The sequence below is a fragment of the Rhineura floridana genome, chromosome 4 (assembly GCF_030035675.1).
Source record: "Rhineura floridana isolate rRhiFlo1 chromosome 4, rRhiFlo1.hap2, whole genome shotgun sequence".
Taxonomy (NCBI): domain Eukaryota; kingdom Metazoa; phylum Chordata; class Lepidosauria; order Squamata; family Rhineuridae; genus Rhineura; species Rhineura floridana.
Window position 1 is genome coordinate 181,382,074 of NC_084483.1, and position 21,129 is coordinate 181,403,202.

Sequence of the window (21,129 nt, forward strand, 5' to 3'; positions counted from 1 at the left end):
ACACACACACAATTAAATTTGGTAAGCAATGTTAGATGCTTCAAGTATAACAGGCACTGTGAATGATAGCAAGTCTTGAGTGATTGAAAGCTTGGTTGTTGGGTGATGTCCAGCTAACTTATGCTCAGACTAGTTACTTAAGTTTATTTATTTCAATGGGTCTACTTGGAGTATGAAAAACATTGCATATCACACATTGTTTGTGAAGAACTGGATCTGGTTGTTGGGCCAATCTTTATCCCCCGTGTTTCCCATGGGCCAAATCAGACAACTCGGTGAGGTTGCCCACCTGTCAATCACCTGCCATCAAGAATACTTTGAAATCCTGACCATCAGCTGACTATCAGGCCTTCAGCAGTCCCTTTTGGCCCAGCCCAGTTGCCTTTGTACCTGCCCATACCTGATGTCATATGTTGTCAGATAATTGGTAGGTGGGCATGGCTTGGCCAAAATGGCCAGGCAGGCCTAATTAGGACAGTGGTTCCCCACCCTTGCTATACACATTTACCTGACAATAAGTGCACTAAACTCAATGGCACTTACTTCTGAGTGAACATATATAGGATTGTGCTGTAAGACACATTTCAGCTGTAAAATATTTAGACCCATTTATGCAAACCATTACCTGGCGCCGTCAATATCACCCTTGTTGCAATAGGCAGCAATCAGTCGCTGGTAAGTGACCTGCAAAACGTAAGGTTAAAATAAGACTTGCTATTTTTTTACTGAGTGGTGGTGAGTGGAAAGTTGCAGAAAGATGCCTTTGTGAAGTACGTACTCGATTAGGCTGAACATTATCATCTTCCATTTTTGTTAAGAATTCAGTTGGACAGAATGTATGTTCATTCTGAAGGTAGACCTTTAGCAAAGCATTATAATGGCTTACATCATACACGACACCTAGACAAGAATATTTCAGTATAATAAAAAGTTCAATATGATAAAATAGTTTCAACACAAATATCAGTATAGCAATATACACATGCACACACACACACACATATACACACACACACATATAGTGTGAGACCCTATTTCTGGAAACATAGGCAGCTGCTTCTAACAGTCCACTATGCAGAGTGTATCTCCCATTGTGATGTATTTCCATCACAGTGCATTTTAGATCTTTAACACGTTTATCACTGCTGGAAAGCATGGACATTAAAGTCAGTTCTGACAAAATATTCCCACACATCCAAACCAAAGATCGTTAAGATGCTTGAGATAATTAAAATATCAATTCTGCACCTGTGTGGGTTTCCTAACTTTATTTCCATTTGGGAATATTAGCAAACTATGGTTTGCAGCTGAGACTTAAGGGAGGGAATCCAAGGGATGGTGGAGAAGAGGATATGTAGGCACACATATTGTTCACATAGTGTCAAACCAGACTAAACCAAGTTTATGTGGTTCCACACTGATGTTTAAAACAATCCCCATTTAATATCTATTCTCTAACCAAAGGATTAAGAACTATTACCAGCAGGATCAATAGAAATACCCAATACTGTATGGGATATTGTACAGAATTCCAGCTAATAATTTAGCAAAGCAAAAATTAATGATAATGAACTAAGGTCTCTCTCACAAATGTTAAGAAACAAATTAACTGACTTCATTTCACAAAAATAAAGCATGGTTGTAATATTAATACCCCTAGATGTCAGTATAGCTCTCAGAATCTGAGAACCACAGGCCTGGAATTGTTGCATCTGCTGGTATTTAAAGAATGTCAGCTAGATGTTTAGCATATAATAGTATTTTAATTCCATTAACATTTACTACAGAAGAAAAACATAGCACACAGGAAGGTAACATTTCTATGGTTTATTTGATTTAAACAAAGAATACCTAGTGCTTTGAGCCTGGCCCATATGGTATGGACAATTTCTGTTCTTTCAGCTGGATGCAGCTCAGGCAATAATGAACCACAGGTTCTCAACAAGAGCAGAGCCTGGTTGCCACTTTGATATCCTGAATTAGAACAAGATATAGGGAAATGCAACATGAACAGATCACTACATAATCTAGAAGCCATGAAGCCTCAACTCTTAAGACCTCAATAAAAATAATATCATGGTTAGCTTTAAAAAGCTTAGATTAAGAGTTATCCACACTGTTCCTCAATATCCAACAAAAGGAATTTTAGGTCAAGCTTTGCAACACAGAGGAAATTAAAAGCACAGTGTTATACATATCTACTCAGAAGCAGAGATTTGAAAGACTGGGGGAAACAGAAAATGGAGGGGGGACTTTTTTGTTTATTTTTCTCCCCCAAAGTCCCCCCCCCCAAAAAAAAACTGGGGGGGGAGGGAAATCCAGGGTTTTTTCCCCAAAATTTTCCAAGGTCTTTTTCTGGGTCTTCACATGTCTACTCAGAAGTAAGGCACACAATGCTCAATGGGGCTTACTTTCTAGTTAAGTGCATTTAGGATTGCTGCTGAAGTATAACACTTGGCAGATAGGAAGTATTTGCACATTCACGCATTTACTAACATGTTTGCCTAGATACTTCAGAGTTAGAGGTATTTGGTTGTGTTGAACAAAGCTCTACTCAGTGTTCACCCATGTACCTTCGTTAGATAAATTTCAATGGGTCTATTTAAAGTATGACTTATGGTGAATACAACCAACCCATTATGTTTTTACTAATATCTCTCAAGCTATTGTTAAAAGGGTTTGACGTGCAGAAAAGACCCCTGTTGGTATACTGAAATGGAGCAACTACATCCTACAATACAAATATGCACAGACAGAAAGCCAGCTTAAATGCAAAACTTTATTAGCATGGCTACTGTGTATGGACCAAGCCACGTGAGCTTCAGTGCCAAGTAGATGCAGCTGAGCCTGTTTTGTCTGCAAGTGCCAACGTGTATACGTACACACGGGTTTCTCCTGGAATAAATGAAGACATTTGCAGCATATTTATGAAGGACTTAGTATTACATGAATGCACGAATTCACATTTTTCAGGGAAATTAAATGCACATGCAAAGCATCCCAATGAAACCCCAATGATGAAAGCAACTGCACTGGAAAGTTAAAAATGCACATCAGATTTGGGTACAAGGGAGCGGCTCACCAAACAAAATTGTGCTTTAAGCAACCTAACTGCCAGGATGAATAATAAGCAGTGCAGACATGACTATAACCACAAAATTGTTAATGTTAATATCTATGCACAATATATATACTCATCACTGGAAGCACAGCAGGGAAAGAAAGCAGAGCTCCACTCAACAAGTGTAGGGAACCTTTGACCCTCCAGATGTTGCTGAACTAAAACTCCCATCATCCCTTGCTATTAGCAATTCTTTTGATGGGATTTGTAGTTCATTAAATATGTGGAGGGCCAAACATTCCCCACAGCTGCCATTCAAGAATGCTGAACAGCTTGCCAAGCTGACAGAGCAGCCATACCCAAACAACCTACAAATGCCACTTTTATGGGGAGCTGCTAGAAAACTTTAAAAATCCTCACTGAAAGCTGAAATGAATGAAAGCTTTAACTATATACTTCCTATTCGTGCTGCCTAATCCACTTGTCACCTTAAAAAGATTAGTTAATCACCATCTGCTGACTGAATATATGCGTCAGAAAAGAATAAAAGTTGGACTCCATAACACCAGGTGCAGGGGAGTACACAACTTTTCGCTTGGTTTAGTTACAGCCACCGTTTCTAGTTGCCATTGACCTCCCATGCCTGCTGCACAGTAATTTCTCCCGCATGTCACACTAGGAGTTGGGGGAAGGCCACACAGTAAGGAGAACTGTTTTCTTTTCCAAAGCATGGTATAAGACGAGAGATAAGCCCCTTACCCTGCAAGCACACAATGGTGCCCCCTCCTTGCCAGGAGAGCAGAAGCAATGATCTTGTTACACTTTGCACTGAGTTCACTGCAATTCATGGAGAATTTGGGGAGAAAGGACAGTCACCGAAGGGACTGTCAACAACTGGCAATGTGGCAACCAAATACATGGATTCTTTGCAGGGTTAGGGATAACGCTACCAGAAATATGTCTCCAAAATGTGATGGTGGCATATTTAAAACTTTGTAATGTGCAAACAGATGAAATCTCAACAAAGAAATTTTGTCAGATTAGCCATGACACAGAAATCTATGTCTTAAGCATGTTTAAGCAACAATGGCTGAGGTAAGAGACAGACGCACAAGCTCACGTGGAAAGCATGGTGCACTTCAAACTTTATACTGTACATACACTTTCCTATGCAGAAATTATTCCCATGTTGAAAAAGTAAAACGCATAGTGGCCCTACTGATAAGGAGAAAGGGAAGAGAAGCATCTTTTTTAAAAAGAGACATTTATCTTGCTACTTATGGGGAAAAGGGGACACTGGATAACTGCATGTCGGTTATTTCAACTCATGCCATCCTATACAGGACTTTTCATTCACCAGAAATGGGGCACAGCCTAACAAACAAGCCACAGCTATGTATATTCTTGGTACAAAAATGAGAACTACTTCTATGGTTTGGAAACTTTATTGGCTATAAAACCTCAACAAATTTAACATCCATTTAAATAGGCCCTATTCATTTTTCTTTTTCCACTCTGCTTACTTCTTGAAAGAGCTTAAAAAACAGCAATGCACATTTCCAAGAGCTACTTGACCCAATCCACTAAGATCAGTAAATGGAAATGGCTTTCCATCAACATAGCTGTCAGATATGCATCTGTACCCCCACCACAGTAGGGCTCATTCAGACCCCACTAAACAGGATGCACCTTTTGTTGTACATGGCCTGAGTACCCCTCATATAGGACTACCAGCCTTTACATGTAACTTGTAACTTGCCTGTGGTTAAGCAGCAGACAGCTTGGTGGGTTGGTAGCATCCCTCACCTCGCAACAGAGACTCACTGCAGCTTACGGGACAATGAAGATGACATAGAAGCCATGTGGGTGCACTGGGAGAACCAATTTGGTGCTCCCACCAGTGTGTCCACAAAGCCCAACCTCATCATCACCCTGTCTTGCTCCCATAAAGTCCCAGCAAGCAGTAACAATGCCATGGTTGGGAGGGCAGGAAAAGCACCACTTCACCTGCTTTTGCTGGAGCTGGGTTGAGGCTAGTATAAGCAAAACTGAGTGGTAAGTAAGGGTGCAACCCTGTACTCATGGAGAGCAGGGTCCCTTTGTGTATGGTGTGCTGCTGCCATTTAGAGTGCACTGCAATTTGGCAGGGCCACTGCAGGGCCCTCTGGGATCTTACTATCTGAATGCCAGCTCTTTATTCCTGCTTTTGCAAGGAGTATACTACTCCAGTACCCTGGGAAAAAACAAGGGGTTGGATGCTAATGCTTAAAACACAGGAGGAGCCTACAGTTAAAAACAACCCTGCTGAGCCACAGCACATTGTGCGAAAAGGAGCTAGAGGGTGGGGAATGACTATAAGAGGGCTTTATGGGGGCAAGGCGCAAGTTTGCACTTGAAGGCAGTAAGCTTAATTAGACCAAACTATACAGGAACACAAAGAAGCTGCCTTATACCAAGTCAGAAAGAAGAGAGACAGGCTCTGGTGCTGGTTGTACATTTACTGAAATGCTCTATGCATTCCGGAAATGCTTTCCTTCCTTGGAGCTGTGGAGCTATATTTCCTTGGCTCTATCGAAGCAATGAAAATTCTACACTAAAGCCCCATTGCTTCGATAGAGCCAAGGAAATATAGCTCCACAGCTCCTGAGGAAGGAAAGCATTTCTGGAACGCGTAGAGCATTTCAAAATATCTACAACCAGCACCAGAGCCTGTCTCTCTTCTTTTTGATCGTTTGGTGCTTTTTTCCCTTGTTGTTTCTGTCATTATACCAAGTCAGAGCATTGGTTCATTGGGCTCAAGATTGGCAACAATGACTGGCAACAATTCTCCAGGATTTTAGAAAGGAATTATTCCCAGACCTGCCTGAAGTCTGGAGATGTCAAAGATTGAACTTGGAACCCTTTGCATGCAATACATGTGCTCTACCATTGAGCTGCGGTCCTTCTCCACCTGTTTAAACAAGCGTGCTTAAGCCATCTGCTTTTATTTTGGAGAGAAAGCAGCAGAAAACTTGCATAGGGCCCCAATCCAGATCAGGAGCACATTCCAGACTGGAGCCAAAATAAAAGCAGCCGGGTTAAGGACTTTTATTTAAACATGGAACTAACGCCATGTGAAATTCGGAGCTTAGTTTCAATGCAAGTTAAAACACAAATACTGTTATAAAGTTTGTGGCCCTACAACTAAATCAGTCTGTAACTCCAATAAACAGAATTAAAGTTCTCAGTGCAGCCACTAAACTGCTAGACAGTGCAAATAAAAATGCTGTAACTATTATGAAATGTTTTTAACACAGCATTCAATAATAATTACAAATTTAAAAAACAAAATATAAGTGATACCCATGTTATTTAGTAAAAACTGGTTAAATCAATTTAACATTAAGGAAGAAGGTAACTCTCTACCTCCTCTGCATGCATCATTAAATATCTTTAATAAAAGGTTTTTAGTAATGCGCCCAGTTCTTCTGATAGAATTATCCAGTTTATTCAAGGCCCAATCAAAATACTGTGCTTGTTTGTCTCGATTAGCTGGAGGGGGTTGTTCGTCAACTTCTCCCTTCTCTTGGGTTGCAACTGTAGAGAGCCTCGCTTGGTAGATCAGGTGCCTGCAAAGCAAAACAAAACAAATACTACTAAAACCGGGTGAGATACTGCTTTTTTTAGGACTAACTGTAGATAAGCAGAAAAACAAGATATCAAGATTGCTGCCCAGGGCTCCTACTGGGAGGAAGGGCGGGATGTAAATCAAATAATAAATAAGATTTGTCCCACACACACACATACACACTCCAAATAAAGCCCCCCCCCCTTTGAGGACAAGTAACTGCTATTCCTGAGTCTTCATTTTGCTGAGCATTCACAGCTGAAGCAAACCAATAAAGAGCTACAAGGGTAAGAAAGAACAAGAACTAGTCGTCATCTTTTTGAAGAGTACTGAGAGAAGGAAGATGGCCAGAGAAGAAATACTTCATATGATTAAAGAAAAAAGTGTGAAGAACAGTATTGTACACAGCTTATACACAATGTATTATCAAGCAACTACTCCCCAATGCACGGAGAAGAGCTTAGGTTAGATATAGACCCAGCTGCCAGGTAATAAGTGGACATTGTGGCACTTGATGCCAAAGGGGCTGTGGAGAGGAGGAGGAGGGAAGGAATACAGGGGGGCCTGACGGATAGAGGACAATCATCTTATCGCTAAAACATACCTACTGCTTTAGTCTATGTAAAGCAGGAGAATCTCTCTCAGCCCGAGGGCCCAATTCCCTTCTTGGCAATCCTCTGGGGGCCACCTGCCAGTGGTGGGTGGGGACAGAGGCAAAAGTGGACAGTGCAATGAATGTAAATTCCCCTTTGTACAGTAGGCTAGTCTCTACAAAGACTTGCATGCTCCTCTCTATCCTCCATCCAAGCAAGTGTTATCAGAGTTCAAGGACACATTTCAGCCACACAAAAAAACACTCAAGGAGGGTGAGAAGCAAGGCCAGTGAGGTATATGGCTGGGGTGGAAGTCCAAAGGGCTAGACAGGAAGTCCTGGAGGCCTGCATTTGGGCTCCAGGCCTTAGGTTCCCCGGCCTATGAAGAGAGCTATGGAGAAATGTGACTCCATGTCACTGGCTGCATTTACACTTAATGCTAAAGCATGGCTTAGCACAACATGGATGTGCCTGAATGAGCCCGAACAGAGTGCTGCACACTCCCCTCTCCCATCTCCTCCTGCAGTTGGGAGCAGTACTTCAACAGAGTTTAGCTTTGGTTTTGCAGAATCCTTGTTAAGGTTACCTTCAAACAAGGAATCCTGGTTTAAAACAAAGTCTGGTTAGTTTAACAAGCCAGGTTCATAATCCCTGGTTTGGAAGTGGCTTATAAAACTTAACAGAGTTTGAATGTAAAATTGTGTAACGTTAAACTCCACACAGCTGTGCGCAAGCTGTGTGCAAAATGCAGCGGCCAGATTGGTAACAGGGACCAGACGGTTCGAACATATAAAACCAATTCTGGCCCGCTTGCATTGGCTGCCTGTATGTTTCCGAGCTCGACTCAAGGTGCTGGTTTTGACCTATAAAGACTTACACGGCTTGAGACCACAATACCTGATGGAACGCCTCTCCCGATACGAACCCACCCATACACTACGTTCAAGATCAAAGGCCCTCCTCCGGGTGCCTACTCGAAGGGAAGATGGGAGGGTGGCAACAAGGGAGAAGGCCTTCTCAGTGGTGGCCCCCAAATTATGGAATGATCTCCCTGATGAGGTGCACCTGGTGCCAACACTGTTATCTTTTCGGCACCAGGTCAAGATTTTCCTCTTCTCACAGGCATTTTAGCATGTGTTATTAAATTGTTTTTATATTGTTTTGAATTTTAAAATTGTATTTTAAATTGTTTTTAAAATATGTTTTTAAATTGTGTATTTGTTTTAATGTTTTTGATTGCTGTAAACCGCCCAGAGAGCTTCGGCTATGGGGCGGTATACAAGTGCAATCAATCAATCAATCAATAAGGGAGGAGGGAGCATGCAAGACCAATGTTTTAATTGAGCTCATTCAGGCATATCAATGTAGTACTAAATGATGGTTTATTGTTTTGTGTGAACACATTCATTTGGTTTGACAAGAAACAATACAGATTTCTGTGGGAGACCTATGGGGTCTCTCCCAAATGTACAGAAAGAGTTCAACAGGCTCCAACAATGAATGCAATCATTTCTATGGGTGGTATCCAACTAAACAGTTCTGCTAGCACAAGGACTTTTAGCTGCGCAGAATTCTCTGTGAATAGGGATTGATTGTTAAACCACTCTGGGAACTGTAGCTCTGTAAGGGGAATAGGGGTCTCCTAACAAACTATCATTACTACAGTTGCCAGGATTCTTCAGGGGAAACCATGACTGTTAAAGTGGTATGATAGTGCTTTAAATGTATAGTGCAAACAGTCTCATTTTCTACAAAAGCATGAGTTTATCCTAGATCAAGCTTTTTGATGTCAAATAGTAACGGTAAGACAACTTGGACATTTGTTTCTGTAAAAGCAGATTGGTTTCAGTAAAATGAATCCGTTCCAAAAACAGAAATGTACCTATTCAGCTACAACTTGGATATTTTCTTCACTTCATTATTACATATTGTTTTCTCTGACCTATTAGTAATGCTTGTTACAGTTTACAAATAACTCAAGACTTTAACAGTGCAATCTTGTATCTATTCAGACACCCCACTGAACTCATTCTTACACTCCAGTGTGTGTGTACAGGATTGCACTACAAGTCATGAATTGTATTATGCATGATCCAGGGGTTCCCTGCTCCAGAGCTATGAAATATTAGCAATCATTTATGACTCAGTTATGGTCTCTCCTTTTCAACACTGGGGCTGACACAAGTTTGTAATCATGCTTGGAAGAAAAAGAGTGGATAAATTCTGAAAATTATTAATACTGGATTAACAGAAAACAGGTATCCTGTGTCTCAAACTGTAATACGTTAATTTTTAGCATTACTTGAAGGGATAAATCATAATCTTTAAAACCTTGGGGTTAGGATATGTGAAGAATAACATTTTCTGACATGTAGCTGGCTGCCCATTACCTACTGGGCTATGTTCAAGGTTCTGGTTTTGGTGTACAAAGCCCTATACAGCTTGGGACCAGGATACCTGAAATATCGTCTTACCCCTTATATGCCCAGTCGATCACTGCGCTCTGCAAGTGAGAGCCTCCTGCAGATACCATCTTATCAGGAGGTCTGTTCCACACAACATATGAAGCGAACCTGTAGTGTTGTGGCATCTACCCTTTGGAATTCCCTCCCTTTAAATATTAGACAGGCACCATCTCTGTTATCTTTTTGGCGCTATTGAAGACCTTCCTCCTTCAACAAACCTTTTAAGTAGAGACCTTATCCCAGTCTGTATCTGTGCTGGAAGTGCTTTTTAAGGTTTTTTAAAAGCTTTTTAAAAGATGTTTTTTAATGACGTTTTGTTTGAATATGTTTTTTAAAAATGTTTTGTTTTAATGTATTTTAAAGTCTGTTTTTATGAAGTTTTAGAATGTTTTTACTGTTTTTGTTTGCTGCCCTGGGCTGCTACTGGGAGGCAGGGCGGGATATAAATTTAATAAATAATAATAATAATGTAGCTGTTCAGACCTTGGGTTCATCTTTGAAGTCCCTTCTCCAGATGCCCTTGCCAAGTGAGATGCAGAGGGTGGCTACTCATTAGAGGGCATTTTCAGTAGTGGCCATCCAGCTTTGGAATGCTCTCCCCAGAGAGGCTTGCCAGGTGACTTCTTTGTGGTCTTTTCAGTACTAGGTGATTTTTTTCACTACAGGATTTTAAACTTGTAAAATTTTAAAGCCTTGGGATTGAATCTACTTGTGTCCCTCCATTCAGAGAAGAGACTTTGATCCAGTGGAGGCCTCTCCTATTGGAAGAGGAGTTCCCATCATTCACCCTTGTTCTTGCAGCTTCTCATGCCACCTCCCATGCTGTTCTGGAGGATCCTCCAAACCTCTAGACCAGATTGGGGGGGACCCAGAGAGAGGGGCTAATGGAGACATCCACTGGATTCAACCCTCGGATTTTTCATTTTAAAATTGTTTTATAACATTGTTGATGTTGCTTCAAAATTTTGTTATTGCTTTTATTCTCTGCTGCTGGAGTTTTACACTGTGTTACATCGCTTTATGGTTCATAAGTATATTTTAATGTATTTATTGTTATTGTAAATATTTACTGTAAACCACTTTGTTATTGGGGAGTTATGGGGATAATTAATTAATTAATACAACATCCAGTGAGATAATGCAAGGAGACCCTGCCTGGAGTATCTACTAATAGGGATAAGGGAATCTAGATAGGCAGGGACTTCACAGCAGTGACTCCAAGGTTATGAAAAATGCTTCCTACACAAGAGTGCAAAGCTCCTTCCCCGTTTTGTGTTTTGGAAAAAGATGGTCCTTCATGTAGTATCTACACACCCTTCAGTTTTGGCCCCATACATCTTAGAGATACCACCTCCTTGTACATACATCTTGGAGTTAGCCTCCTGACAGTCAAATCAGAACATGGTTAACTGCCAATTCCATGAGAAGTGAGAACAACTATGGCTGAAAGCAAGGCTTCTACATCAGTTACATCAAAGCCGTGGAGTGATCCCCACTCCACCAAGGTGTGTAGCTTCCCTTTTTTCTGGGTTTTTCATACTGCCAGGAAAAGGAACTGAAAGGGAGGAGCTGCTGTCCTACAGCTAGTCACATGTTCAAATCTTATTGCTCTTGTCTAGAGGAGTGGGAAGAACAGCCATCTATGGATCCCCTCCTCCACTGCCGGAAAAATACATGTTATCTATCAAACTTTTTGCAAGACTGTTAGGTACATTGGTTTGGGGTTTTTTGGTGGTACTTCTGAGTTTAAGGTGTTTGTGGTTTTTTTAAAAAAAGTTTGTTTAAACTGTTAATGTAAGCTGTTTTAGCCCTAGAAAGGCTGCTAACAAATGCTTTTAATAATATATTTAATAATACAGCTCTTCAAATTGACAATCCCAGTCATAATGGTAAATCTGATTAGAAAGGCCACCGGGAGGGGGAGGCAGGTAGCTATTTAGTATTTATTACCAGGACCAAACTTGGCATAAAAATTGATAATTTACAGGATGCAAGTTAACTTGCCACCCTGGGCTCCTACTGGGAGGAAGGGCGGGATATAAACAAACAAACATCACCTGCTGAGACACTAATTTTACTTTACACTTTTATCCATCTTTTCTTCTAATCAGCTCTCTGTAGCAGTCATCCATGCCCACCACTATAATTATGGGGCAGGACTTTAATAAGTATTAATTATTCAGGAACATGGAATATGTGGAATACAGATCTAGCCCATGTTTAAAGATCTATTCCCATCTTTCCTATCCTGTATCCTTCCTGTTTGCGAGATAGCTTTTCTATAGCTTATCCCAGGTGTGGGGAAGCTTTGGCCCTCCAAACGTTTTTGAACTACAACTCCTATCATCCTGCCATGTTTGCTGGGGCTGTTATATTTTGACAAAATCTGGAGGGCCAAAGGTTCCCACACCTGGCTTATCCCAACCATCCCTAACCTGGTGCCCTCCAGATGTCTTGGAATACAACTCTCATCAGTCCAAGCTAACATGGCAGTGCCAGCTGCTCCTATGCAAGTTTTAGTCCAAAACATCTGAAGGACACTAGATTGGGGAAGACTAGCTTAGCTAAAGAGACAGAGAGAAATATGGAAATAAAAGGCTTGTTGCATGTTGCTTTGAATAACAAAAGAAACCACCAAGTTCATATTTATTTAAATAACTATAAATATGCAAACAAAAAGCAACACGTTATTTTTAAGCTTTATATAACTATAGCAGCATTAAGGCAGGAATGTAAAGCTCATAATATTGTGAAATGTGATTACGAGACTCATATGTGTGCTAAAGGCAGAAATCAAACTGTGCCTCCTTAGCAGAAGTACAAGCAAAACACATTCAGCCGGGATAATTCTGGCTAACTGAAAAGAAGCTGAAGCAGTATTAGCTCTAGACCCAGCATACTTTGGTACAAGCTCTTGAGTTTCAAGTTATACTAAGAACTCGGACAATCATCTAGAAGAGGAATTCACAAACTATGGTCTATGGACCACCAGTGGTCCATGAGCTTTATTTAGGTGGTTCATGGAGTGTCTATAAAAATGCAATTAAAAATAATGCAGCGATCTAGCACAGTGCATTACAATTGCTGTAACAGGCAGAAAAAAATCATTACATGGTTCGCCAAGACCCTCAGCAATTTTCAAGTGGTCAGTAGGAGAAAAAGTTGGGGAAGCACTGGGCTAGGACATTGTCTTCAACTGCCGGATCATAGCCCACTTCCAGACTGCAGCCTGATCTGAGGGTCTCAACAGCAGCACTACCATAATACAAACACCTGGGAGGGATTATGAAATAGCCCCCCCCCAAAAAAATGCATGTTTGGGTTAAAGGTGGGTCCCAGGTTTGAAAAAGCTGAAGACAACTGGACTAGAGGAACCTAGATGTTTCTCGATGAGTCTGCTCTCGTGGCTTATAAAAATAGGAATGAACAACTAGCCACACTAAAAGTTTACAACCACACTAAAAGTTTACTTTACAAGTAAACTCAAGACTGATGTCTTAGCAACTTCGTGCAGAACAGAGAAAGAGGCACTGTTCAAACAGGCCTAACTTTTTCCCCCTCAATTGTGCTCATGGTTTCAAGAAAGATGTACAAAAACAGTACCTATGTTTCAGAGAGTTCATCCTTGAGTTAAATGGCTTTATTTAAGTGTGAAGATGTCAAGAAATACAAAAAAATAAATTTAAGAAAATTAGATTTGACAGAAATATTAGAACAGAAATATTAACTAAATCCACATAATTAATGTTGCCTGTAAGTTGAGGAAGGAACACAGCTCAGAGGTAGAGCCTCTGCTTTGCAAGCAAAACATCCCGTTCAATCACTAGCATCTCCAGGTAGGGCTGGCACAGACCCCTTCCTGAAACCCTGGAGAGCGGCCACAATCACTGTAGACAACAGTGAGCTAGATGGACCATTAGTCTAACTCAGTATAAGGAAACTTCCAATGTTCTGCATAAAGGTGAGAAGTCAAATAGGATGCAAAAGAACGATTTCACACCTTAAATCTAGTGAGTGGTCAGCTGTTTCAGGTGACTAATTCTATGAACTTTGACATCAAAAAGGTTCATCATCTCATTTATATTTTGCCAACTACATTGTCTGAATTTATTATTTTGCAAACAGGAATTTTAAAAGTGCATCATTCAAAATGGAGTGTTCTGAGTATTAGGTGTGTATTGAATTTGAGAGAGGTCCCATTACAGTAACTATAAAGGTAGCCCAGATTGACACAGTTCTGTTGTGCAATGGGCACTGCTACCTCTACTGGTAACTTTTTTTGTTTTTCATACCGAAGCTCCGTAGGCACCACATGCCACAATTGTGTAACAGGCAGATCTAGAAGCCCAAAATGGATGGAATGCAAGCAGCAAAAGCCCCTGACCTGATGTCTGTGAACTCTAATCTGAACTGCAAACAGCTTATGCATCTACTTATGGTCACTACTGAATTCTGGATATAGCTGCCCAGATGTTTGCTGCTATTGGGAGATTTATCAATTGCATGTTTGAGAGCCTCCTCTCTTCAATATTTAGTAAGATGTTTAGCAAACTATTCTGATTCTTACCCACACACATGCTTCCCCCCCCATTTCATTATCATCCAAGTTCTCAATGAGAACATCATTTTTTATCAAGCATTATTACTGAACCTGTAAACAGTTATCCTCCTTGGCACCTATGGCAAGTAAGAACATAAACTTCAGGCAATCAAGTGGGGAATTTTTCCAAGTTAGAAAAATTGGTTCTCTTTTTCTTGCTTAGACCATCAGTGTGCCACAAATTATTGTATAGACTTATTGGCATGGTTGATGTTTATTGTTTTAATTATTTATGCTGTTTCTAGTCACTCTGAGCTATCTTGGAAGATAAAGTAGGACATAACTTGCTTGCGGGCTTCCCCCAGGCACCTGGTTGGCCACTGTGAGAACAGGATGCTGCACTAGATGGGCCACTGGCCTGATCCAGCAGGTTCTTATGTTCTTAACTTTTAAAAATAATGAATCTTTTTTTGCAAAAGTATATAAAAAAATAAGCAGCACTAATTTTTTCTCATTTTTTTCATTGCTCATGAGTAGCATGCCAGAGCCCCATTTTATGTCCAGGGTGGAAGAAGGCACCCTGGAGCTGACACAGCAATCAGTCCCAGTGCAACAGCAACAGGGCCAACTCAAGAACCAAAGGATCTCAAACCAGCCCAGCCCCACCCCACCCCATTCAGTGGGAGGGAGGAGGAGTTCCGTGCCAGCGGAGTGATGCTCATGCCACTCCACAAGCAGAGGCCAAGAGGGCTGTGTGGAGGGACACCTCCACCCAATCCATCCCAGCCGAGCACAAAGGGGGTATGGATTGCTTCAACAGTCTCTTTTGGATTAGACTGGTATTATATTATTAAACATTTATAACCTACCTTTCACCCAAAGGTCCCAGGGCAGGTTACCAAGATTACAGGTTTCTCACTCACAACTCACAGTAGCCTGGATCTATGATTTTAAAGTTTTCATCACAGCCTATTTGAACTACATAACTATGCTCTGGTGGATTATGAATAAAATATATTTTCATTTTCCCATTTAGTTTAAGTGCATATATTTTAACAGCTCTAGCAATGTTCAATTATAGCTTTCAGTGTTTTCCATGAATTGTTGTTAATGTATTTTGTGTTACACAAGTAACTATTTAGTTAACCTTTTAAGCTATTGACACAAGGTATATTCCAGCTACTTTGGCTGTAGGGGTACTTGATGGAATTGAAGTCTGTAGTGTAGAACCTGAAATTTCATTGAACATAAATCAGATGAGATTATCTGGGAAGAGAGGTGAAGGCTGTGATGCTGTACACAACTACCTAAGAAGAAGCCCTACTGAACACAGTGGGGCTTACTTTGAGTAAATCTACATAGGACTGGGCTGTAAATCATGCTTATGTGCTGGCAGGATGAATCTTTTAATTTATAGTTCTTTTGGCACCGATACCCAAATAAAAAAAAATACATGTGAATTCATGTGAAGGGCATGTGAACTATGAATGGCACATACTTATTGAAATAACTGGGTTTTTTTTTCAGGATTATGCAGATACGTGTGATCATTTCCTATTGTGAAGAAGTCTGGTAAATTTTAAATAAAATGTAGCATTTGAAGGGCAAACTAGTACAGGTACTGTTTAGCACCACCATCTCACAAACCACTTTGTACGATTGTGCTATCCCTTTCGTAAGTGTCTTCTCTCAGTAGGATTTACACTTCATTATCCTGAAGCAAGTCACGTACACCTGAGATTTTCATCACTATTTTCTCAACGTGTGTTAGATATGTATGATACTCAGTCCTATAGATGACTATGGCAGAATCCAAATCACAGTCTAATCTGTTTAGAAGGCCCACTGTTGCAATGTAAACCAGTTACCCAAATTGTATCTAAGATTGTTTACCATTACTGTATTTATTATATTACCTGTTAACCTCAAAAACAAATTTTATAATAATAAATAATAATAAATTTAATTTCTGTGTCGCCTATCTGGCCAATGGCCACTCTAGGCGACGTACAAAATCATTAAAATACAATTAATAAAATACAGTGATACAATAAAAAACAGTGTAAAATCAATAAATCTGCAACAACAGTATTTTGAGACATTACTTGTTGAAATCTACAGTGCAAACCTTAGTATGTTTCTGCAGAAGTAAGCCTAACTGGGAAGTTACTCCCTAGTAAGCGTGCTCAGGATTGCAGTTATTGTTCACAGTTGCAGATTAGTCAGGGGTGGGGAACCTGCGGCCTTCCATACGTTGTTGGACTCCCATCAGTCCCAGCCAGCATGGACAATTGCCAGGGATTATGGGAATTGTAGTCCAGCAACATTCAGAAAGTCACAGATTCCCCATTCTGGGACTCATATCACATTTGACTTTACAGTACCTTAAGGCTTTGTAGAAAGCCACACATCACAAGTTAAACCAAGGAAGAATACCGTTAAGAAGAAATGGGGGGAAACACTACAAACCACTCAAGAGATTCCGTGACAGCTTACAAATTTACTGCAGCTTTAACTTATATTATGATTCTAACATGTTTCTGTGCATCCAGAGACAGAAGGGAAGGTACCATCTGCCTTGAAGGAGGTCCCCTCCTTAAGAAAAGATCCCTGGACCCAGAAGTGTTAAACAACTATCACCCATTGGCAAATATTCCCTTTTTGGGCAAGGTGCTTGAGAAGGTGGTGGCAGTCCAGCTTCAAGCATGCTTGGAGGAAACTGATTGCTTGGATCCACTCCAGTCTGGCTTCAGGCCTGGCCATGGCACTGAACCTGCCTTGGCTGCCCTGGTTGATAGCATTTGTCAGGAGAGAGATAGGGGGAATGAGACCCTACTCGTTCTCCTTGATCTCTCCACAGCTTTTAATACTGTTGACCATGATATCCTTCTGGAATGTCTCAAGGAGGTGGGGTAGGGGGCACTGTGTTTCAGCGGTTCTACTCATACCTCCAGAGCTGCTTCCAAAAAACTAATTATGGGAGGCTACTGTTCAGCACCATGGGAATTATTCTGTGATGTTCCACAGGGTTTCATCTTGTTCCCCATGCTATTTAACATCTAAAGGAAACCACTAGGAGCTGTCATCAGTAGATCTGGAGCAAGGTGCCATCAATATGCAGATGACACCCGCCTCTACCTCTCTATTCAATCTGAATCAGAAGAGACAACTGAAGTGTTAAACCAGTTCTTGGAGGCATTGGATGTGGGCCAATAAATTGAGGCTGAATTCTGAAAAGACAGAAGTGTTATGTGTCCAGAGTTCTCATGTCTAGGAGGTGGGAAGGAGGCCTGTTCTAGATGAGGTTGCTCTTTCCTTGAAGGAGCAGGTCTGCAGCCTTGGGATACTCCCTGATCCAATACTGTCACTGGAGGTTCAGGTGGCCTCAGTGGCTAGGAGTGCAGCTTCAGATTCTTTTGGACAGAAAAGACTTGGTCACAGTGCTTCATACTCTGGTAAGTTACAGAATGGATTATTGCAATGCACTCTATGTGGGGCTGCCCTTGAAGATGACTCGGAAGCTTCAACTGGTCCAAAATACAGCAGCCAGATTACTAGCAGGGGTTCCTTTCAGAAAGTTAAATGTTTAAAGCCCTAAACAACTTAGGTCCCAAATATGTGAAAGACCGTCTCCTTTCCTGCAGACCATGTCGGGTGCTGAGATCAGCAGAGGGAGCCCTTTTGATTGTTCTGCCACCCTTGGAAGTTCGGGGGCAGGGGGTGACCTGGAAGAGGGCATTCTCTGTGGCAGCCCCTAAACTTTGAAACTCCCTCCCCACCGAGGTGCATTTGGCAATCTCACTGTACAACTTTTGGTGAATGCTGAAGATGCACCTCTTTACCCTGGCCTTCAACACCTGAGATGTATATATTTTAGGACCCACCCTATCTTCTGTGTTGTTTAGGTTGTTTTTAACTGTTTTCATTATGTGTTTTAAAATTGTTGTAACCTGCCCTGGGACCTCTGGATGAAGGGTGGGCAATCAATTCTAATGCTAACAACAACAACACCATGCATGAGCTATGATAGATCCAGCATCACAAAGAGAACCTTCACATCACCTCGTAACGCAATGCTTTTCAACTGAATCAGTTCACACACAGCATATTAATAATTCAAGTGATGCAAGTGTTTGTGCAAACCAGGCTCCAAGTGATGTAGCTGTGGACACTGCCACGCACAAGTTTACTGTGGACTCGGTGCTGCTCATGCCTGAAAGTTTTCCACAGCATCCACGCAACGTGGTCCTCATCAAAAAGCCTTCCCTCCTCCACCCCACACATCCTGCAAATACAGTCTGGATTTACTCTGTCTGCAGTTTTTTTTTCACTTGTTGGGTTTTCTGAAAAAAACAGCAAATCCAGATTAAATGGGGGCAGTGGGAGGAGGGGGATACGAAACAGCATTTTGACAAGGACATGTGGATGTTGCACAAAACTTGCATGTATGAGAAGCACCACAATAAGCTGCACCCCCAAGGTCTGAATCTCTTAAATCTGTATAAACTAGGTTCTAGGGCAGAATCTCTTGAGGGCTTGCTTATACATGCAAGTCCTGAAGCAATTCAGACCTAAGGGCTGATTTATGCATTCAGCAGAATCAAACTGTTAAGGCTTTTCAGAGATAGGCTGCTTTGTGCTATAGATACAGGGCTATATGTTTGAATATTTCCATGCAACACACCTCACTAAACATAATAAATCAGGAACTGTACTGATTGCCTCTGTGTGTTCTTAGGGCCCATTCAAAGTGCTGGTTTTAAAACTACACACCCCAAGACTCACACATGGAGATTTTTATCCTAGCTGGTATCTGCATGAGATCTGAAATTGCTTTTACGTATGCCTAGTCTTTATCAGTTTTTATTGTATTGTGAAATCATTTCAAGGGTGCTTTATAAGATGAGATTCACAAATAAAATAAATATTAATAATAAATTCACTATGCCACCTAATCTGGCCTCCTCTGCATGCCTCTGCTTTGGCAGTTTAAAACACTGAAAACTAAGTTCTAGTTTGAGTGACCCATTGAAGTGAGGAAACTTTTTCGCAAGACTTTTAATCTCAATTTACATTCAGATGATTTTCCAGGTTGCTTACTGCTTTATTTTGCTAACTATATTAAAAATTGCCACTCTGTACTTTTATTTTACTGCTCTGAGCAGTCTTAAGAAACAGCCTACACACATTGTTTTAAAATAACATGTCAGGGAGAAGAAAAAAAGCCAGTCTGAATCCTTCTCCCCAGCATGCTTATTTTCTACACAGAAGAAGATTTTAATAGAGATGATCTTCCAGCCTTGTAATTCCTGAACTTGTAGCCTGAAGGGGAACATTCCAGGAAAAAAAGACTTCCCACTTGAATCTACTCAACACGTGAACTGCAATATTACACGCTTTCCTAGGAGTAAGTCCCCATTGACCTAAATAGCACTTACTTCTAAGCGGCCATGCAGAGATTACTGAAGCTAACGTCTTGTGCGCAGTTACCTGGAAGTAAACCCTCCTGAGTACAATTGCATTATTATCTAGCACGTCCAAGGAATGCTTAACATTCTTCTCCCCCTCCCCTTCAGATCTTGCAAGAACTGTATGAAAGAGGTCAGATTTAAAGACTTGGGGCCAATATGACCCAGCATGTTTCATGGCTGTGTGAGGATATGAACCTCGGTCCCTCAGTACTGTGAGTTCCCAGTTCTACTCTGGACACCATACTGGCTCTCAATAGCATTAACTTTCGACTATATGTACACAGGACTGTTTTGAGTGCTGGTTGTCAGTAGGAGGCTGCTAACTCCCGCCTGGATGAAGAATAGATAGAATACGTTCATGACCTTCATCTTCCCACGGCTATAACTACCGCCGCCTCAACTTCAGGCACCGGCGTGACTCTTACCCGCCAGGCTGTGAGCACTCACCTGCTGCCGCGGGAGGTTGCGGCCTGTACGGAGCGGAGCGGCAGCGGAGAGGAGACAGTGGCTACGATGCTGCGTCCCCCTCGCAAGGGCAAGAGGCAGGAACGGAGGCGCAAGGCCGACCTGAGGAGCCCAGCCATGATTTTCTCATGCACACACGCACAGGAACACGCCGGTCAAGGAGCACGTGACTGCGCTGGGGCGCAACCACTGTGAGCTGAGCGCGGGAGGGGCCAGTAGGTGTGAGGCGGTCCTTTGCCATCCTCCACTTCGCCTGAACGGAGAAATCCGTCCACACCGTACCCAGAAAATGAGTCTATTCACCGCTCCTCTTAAAACGTTTCCCCTCCTTCTTAGTACGCTGTGTACTCGAAATGGTCTCCCCTTAAAAGAAAAATTGGAACGGCCCAAAACGGTCAGAATTTCTTTCAAAGAGCTCAAGGGTGAGCGGAGGGACAGTCAGAAACGTAACCCGAAGTTTTGTTCTGCTGAAATCATTATTTTTAGTTTTAACATCTCAAATGAAGGCTCCACTTCTCAAACAGCGAGGCTTCTGGGAGAAGCATATCCATAAAGACGGCAAAGGAAGTTAAAGGGTGTTTCTCTGGTGTGAGCGGCAGCCCTAAGCCGCTAGCAACTTCGGGGAAAGTTTTGTTTGGCCTCCACGTTCGCTTTTTGCGTCAGAGGGAGAAAGTCACGTGAGAGGAACTCTAAATCCGCCAGCTTGAGCTTGCGCTTTTTCCGACTGCGCCTGCGCGGAACACATATAGTTTTGCTTACACTGAGAGGTAGTTTGAGTCATGCAATTTATTGGCGGGTTTTGACTGAAGTCTATGCATATCTACTCAGAAGTCAGCGGCACTGAGCTTAATGGGACTTACTCCTAGATAAGTGTTATTATATTGCAGCCGAAAGCTATTATCTCTGAATAAAGAACTGCATTAGATC

The 21,129-nt window shown here is 41.6% G+C and overlaps 1 protein-coding gene across 1 annotated transcript in view; it reads right to left on the reverse strand.

Annotated features, from left to right (window-relative positions):
• LRPPRC (leucine rich pentatricopeptide repeat containing) overlaps positions 1–20,844 on the reverse strand; it is a 177,873-nt gene extending 157,029 nt beyond the window's left edge. Inside the window, exons 1-5 of the mRNA XM_061625407.1 lie at positions 20,185–20,844; positions 6,467–6,669; positions 1,852–1,974; positions 779–900; positions 626–684 (exon numbers count right to left, since the gene is read on the reverse strand). Coding sequence (XP_061481391.1) covers positions 626–684; positions 779–900; positions 1,852–1,974; positions 6,467–6,669; positions 20,185–20,321 — 644 coding nt within the window. The 5' untranslated portion in view covers positions 20,322–20,844. The remainder of the gene's footprint in view (positions 1–625; positions 685–778; positions 901–1,851; positions 1,975–6,466; positions 6,670–20,184) is intronic.
• Positions 20,845–21,129: the final 285 nt, after the last annotated feature.